The following is a 5,000-nucleotide window of genomic DNA, read 5'->3' on the forward strand; positions in this document are numbered from 1 at the left end:
TAAAAGCAAAACGAGCCTTGCATGAAATTAATACGAATGGCACTGCACCATTACTCCAGTGTGGAAGACCGTGCTCAACTAAACGTTCTCAAATGAACACAGTCCCAAGGGCACACTTAACATTATAAGAGGAAAGTTTTGTATAAGTGAATGAAAAACGGTCATATGGTTTGAGACCCGATTTTAAATTTGTATGGTCTTTCAGTGGGTTTCGATTCGAAAATAACCTACAGCTTTTCTATCAGCCACAATTCGTTACGGCTCTTTTGAACATACACTTCTTCAATATTCCCCATATGCTTCCACCTTATATATAGATAGAAACTTTGGCCATTCTTATTGGCTAAGAGAAATGCAGTTTTCAGGTAACACGTACACAGAGTAGAACAGACTTAATTCAGTGCAAATAGAGGAAACAAGCCGAGAATTCTGATTGGTCAATGATGGAAGAAACTCACAGATAGCCAATCAAATGAGAGTCCTGAATTACGGAATTAATATTGATGCCTGATTGCGTGACCCTTCTGTTTCTCCAACATATCTTCCTTTTATGAAGCCCGTTTGGTCCGGATGTACGAGCTTTGTGAGCATTGGCTCAATTCGCCTTGCAATGGCTTTGTATGCATTTTATAATCCACATTTTGTAAAGTGATGGGACGACAATTCTGTAAAAGCAATAATTCAGCGTCGTCTTTCGGTAAAAGCGTAATTATGCCCCTACGCTGATTAAGGCTTGCTAATAGATCTGCACCTACGGGTGAACAATACTCCCGGTATACTAATATCAGTTGATTTTAAGAAAGCTTTTGACTCCCTGGAATGGTCTTATATTCAACGTGCTCTCAAAAATTTCAATTTTGGTGACAGCTTAAGAAAATGGATCGAGATTTTCTACATGGACATATAAAGCGCAGCTTTGAATAACGGCTTGGCAACGGGCTGGTTTAAGCCCTCTAGAGGAGTTAGACAAGGATGTCCACTCTCGCCATATCTGTTTATCTTAACAGCAGAAATACTATCTAACAAAATAAGACAAAACTCGACCATTAAAGGTACCAGAATTTTTGGCTCAGAGATCAAACTAAGCCAATTTGCAGACGATACCAACTTCTTCTGTGCCGATGTGGCTTCCTCTGAACAAGCCTTAGAAACTATGAACTCTTTTGGGAATTTCTCCGGATTAGTACTCAACGTAGAGAAAACAAAAGCATTCTGGCTTGGGAAATGGTTGAATAATAGAACCAAACCGCTAGGGATGAAATGGATGAACACTCCCACCAAATTATTAGGAATCTACGTTTCCTATGATGAAAGAGGTAATAACTAGATGAACTTTAATGTGAAAGTACAAAAACTACAGACCAATTTAGACATTTGGAAATCGAGAGGATTAACGCTCTATAGAAAAGTATTTATAATTAGATCTTTGGGGTTGTCTAGCTTAATATACTCAATTTCCAATGTTAACGTCCCTAAGGAAATAGTGTCAATGGTAAAAGATAAAATGTTTTGGTTCCTTTGGAAAAATAAGAAGGACAAAATAAAACGCACTAGTATGTATCAACACCTTTCCACAGAGGGCTTACGGATGATTGACATCGAACTTACAAGAACAACGCTTAGACTTGCGTGAATGAAAAGATTTATTTTTAGAGATAACTGCAGTTAATTTTGGAAAGTAGTATCGGACTACTTTTTTTAACAAACATGGAGGCTTTAATTTTCTGCTTCGATGTAACTATGATGTCAAATATTTAACGCATATTCCGACATTCTATAGAGACATACTTATTGCATTTTACGAAATCAAGACTCTGTACAATTATGATCAAGGAATCTTTAATAACAAAGACATCTTAGTTGATGGGAAACCGTTATTTATGAAGGGTATCCACTCGATCCAACAGCTTTTTAACGAAAACGGCCAATACCTAACTGTTCAAGAATTTAAAGGCAAATATCATTGTAACACAAACTTTTGTTTGTATTTGTATTTACTGTTTGTATTTAGAAATAAATTAAACATACAATAATAATAATAATAATAATAATAATAATAATAATAATAAAACAGGAATATGTTCACTCATGTGCAGTAATTACGTTTAAGAGCCGGTTTCGAAACCGTGAGCTTTCTCAGAGGGCTTTGTTTTCCCGTGACTACATAATAACCAAGTGCTTTTCTGGAGGCCTCCCTTCCTTCCTGTCTCATTACATGCAATTCCTCAATATTTCCTATATGTCTTCACCTTCTTAATGCACCCAAAGCTGCTCTTAAGCAGTCACTTCCATTGACACTGAGAAATATTTGCTTCTTGCCCATGTGCTTTCCAAAATCCAGATTTTTAACGATGAGCTCTCTCTCAACTTTAAAAGCAAAACGGGTGCTAATTTAACACATTTGCATAATAAATACACATATACTATTTATTGAAATATCTCTTATTATTCTGTGCGTACCCATGTGTCACTTGATCCAAACTGATATTGGGAACTTTAATATGAACGACGCTCGACGACATAACAGGTTGAGATGCATCTTTGGACATACGAATAATTCCGCTATTCAGGGGTTCTGCGACGTAAAGCCTGTATGGAACGCATTTATTTTCTAATGAGAGGTTTTACGGTAAACGAAATTGTTCACGAGAAAAGTAAGATACAACATGATTGAGCCTTTATATTACAACGTGTCCGCGATATTCGCGATATTGAGTATCGCACGTAACAGATATTTGACATAAACCAACGGTAAACATGTGCATGGTAGGCTTTTTTTCGACCAAGCAAGGGAAACCCTGACTTGATTTTTAGGTTTGTTAAATAGTTTTTCATATAAAATTAACACACATGGTTGTGTTGGTAGATGTAATCTTGAAACAAAAGATGGGTGGGGAAGGGCACCGTTCATAGAAATCGCCCCAACTAAACCTCTTTTCCCCAACCTCCTCTTCCTGAATAATTGAGTGTTCTGTCCCCAACAAAGAAACCTACTTTCGGCCGGGAGTCAGCTGTTACTCCTGTGTGAGAAGTGAGGGAACATTTTGCGTAAAGGCAACGGACTACGAAAAATATGAATAGCTTTCTCACTTAATTTTTTCTCTCTTTCGACAGATTCTTTTAACCGCACAGCCGTCGCCGTCATTACAGCTTGTTTTATTTGCTTTGCAATATTTATCGTTGTTCTGATCCTCTTAAAAATAGCACGGCTCCACAGAAGGAAAAAGAAACAGGCTCTTGAGGTAAATTCTGGTCGGGAAGAGATGGCTATGTTGCATTACAGACAAAAATCTTTCAAGTCCGCCAACAACAATGAGGATGACGGTGAATAAGAGCCTGCGTTTTTCTTTGTCAGATACTGGTTGCTAGTACGCAGGATTACATAGAATATTAATACAGGCTTTCCTGCATCGACCTGAGAGGAGCACCATTGCGTTGATTCTCGCTTTTTTGTTTGCAAGTGAACAGTGCAATCAAATAAGTGTGCAAGTAATAGGGTCTATGGTATTGCTGTAACAGAGGACTTTCCATGTAAAAAATGTGAATTAAAAGTATTTGAAGGCTTTAGGGTGGAAAAACTATTGTACCTATGATGGTCGACCGAGCGACCGACTGAACAACTAAGGTTTTGTCTGTCTTACTGACTGACGGACTCGATGAATAACCAACCTACTGACCGCTCAACTGGCTTACTGACTGACATTGTTCCCATAAGATATAAACGCCCATGATCACGTAACCAAATACGTAAGGGCTTCAAAATCAAAGTGATAATTTCCCACCTCGTTCCTTTAGATTTTTTCTTCTAACTGCCTGATGATTGCTTGGTGAGAAGCATGAAACTCGGAGTAGCAAATAAATGTTTTTGACCTAATTCAAGTCTACGTATATATATAACTGCCAGTAGAAGAACTGAAAACTTCATCTGCTATAAAAGTGCTCGATGGTTAAACCAGAGCTGTGAATAAAGATAAATTTCTGGAGTCGGACTAGTTCAAAAACATTTAATTGCTACTCGGAGTTTCATGCTTCTAATGAAGCAATCATCAGGCAACTGACAACAATAACGGTTACATGTAAAGATATACAAATTTGAAAGTGGGGAACAATACTTACTAGCATAACGTGTCAAGATGTGATTGGACGGCAAAAGCGCTAAACGATCGAGTAAGACTATTTTAGGTGAACGCGCTACTTAACAGAAATTTCTTAGAATGTCTACTGGTTGATGTCATTTCGTTTCTATGGTTAAGTGTCGACATTTCCGGCTTACAAATTATGAAATATTTTTCCCATAGGCAAAGATTACATTTTTTGTTGGCAAGCTAGGTCGTATTCTAATGCCAGTACTGCAGACAGTACTGTTTCGGCCTTCTGCATGGGCCTCATCAGTGCAGTGCTGATGTCTAGGACGGAGGTTAAGCTTATAAAGCCACCCCAAATGTCCCACACATGTGGTACATCTAAGCCATGCCAGAGTGCTCAAAATAGCGAGCTAGTGAGCACGCGCAATTGCTAGCGGCAATGACTCATCCCAGTAGAGTGCTCAATTTGGACATGAAAGCAAAAGCTTTGTAATGCCAAAGAGCTATATAACAATCTTTTTCTACTCAATATAGTTTCATATGGACTTTAATACAGGTCTGTTTCGTAGACCAACAAGGAGTTGGACCACTCATCAGTTAAATTCCATGTAGCATCGCTGGGGTTTATATACATCAGTAGCGTGATCGTTACAAGATTCAAACTTAAACTGATTGAAAAGACCGAGCACCTCTGCAAACGCATGAGATGGAAGGCGTTTTTCTACCTTAACCCTAACGCGGACGGCAGCCGCAAAGAAACATTTGGATTTTCCTCCCGTAAATCACCTCCACAAGTAGCTGCGATGCTTAATTTTGAGAAGATACTCCTTAACATGATCGAGACCATCAAATTCCGGAAGGTGAAGTGTGCATTCCAGCAAAAGCTTTACTCAGACATTTGCAATAACATCATGA

General features: G+C 38.3%; 1 protein-coding gene across 1 annotated transcript in view; it reads left to right on the forward strand.

The window, feature by feature from the left end:
• The window catches only part of LOC138013098 (uncharacterized), a 37,935-nt gene extending 34,374 nt beyond the window's left edge, over positions 1-3,561 (forward strand). Inside the window, exon 8 of the mRNA XM_068860063.1 lies at positions 3,115-3,561. Within this exon, the coding sequence (XP_068716164.1) occupies positions 3,115-3,332 (218 nt within the window). The 3' untranslated portion in view covers positions 3,333-3,561. The remainder of the gene's footprint in view (positions 1-3,114) is intronic.
• The last annotated feature ends 1,439 nt before the right edge of the window (positions 3,562-5,000 follow it).

This window comes from Montipora foliosa, chromosome 8 (assembly GCF_036669935.1).
Source record: "Montipora foliosa isolate CH-2021 chromosome 8, ASM3666993v2, whole genome shotgun sequence".
Lineage (NCBI taxonomy): Eukaryota > Metazoa > Cnidaria > Anthozoa > Scleractinia > Acroporidae > Montipora > Montipora foliosa.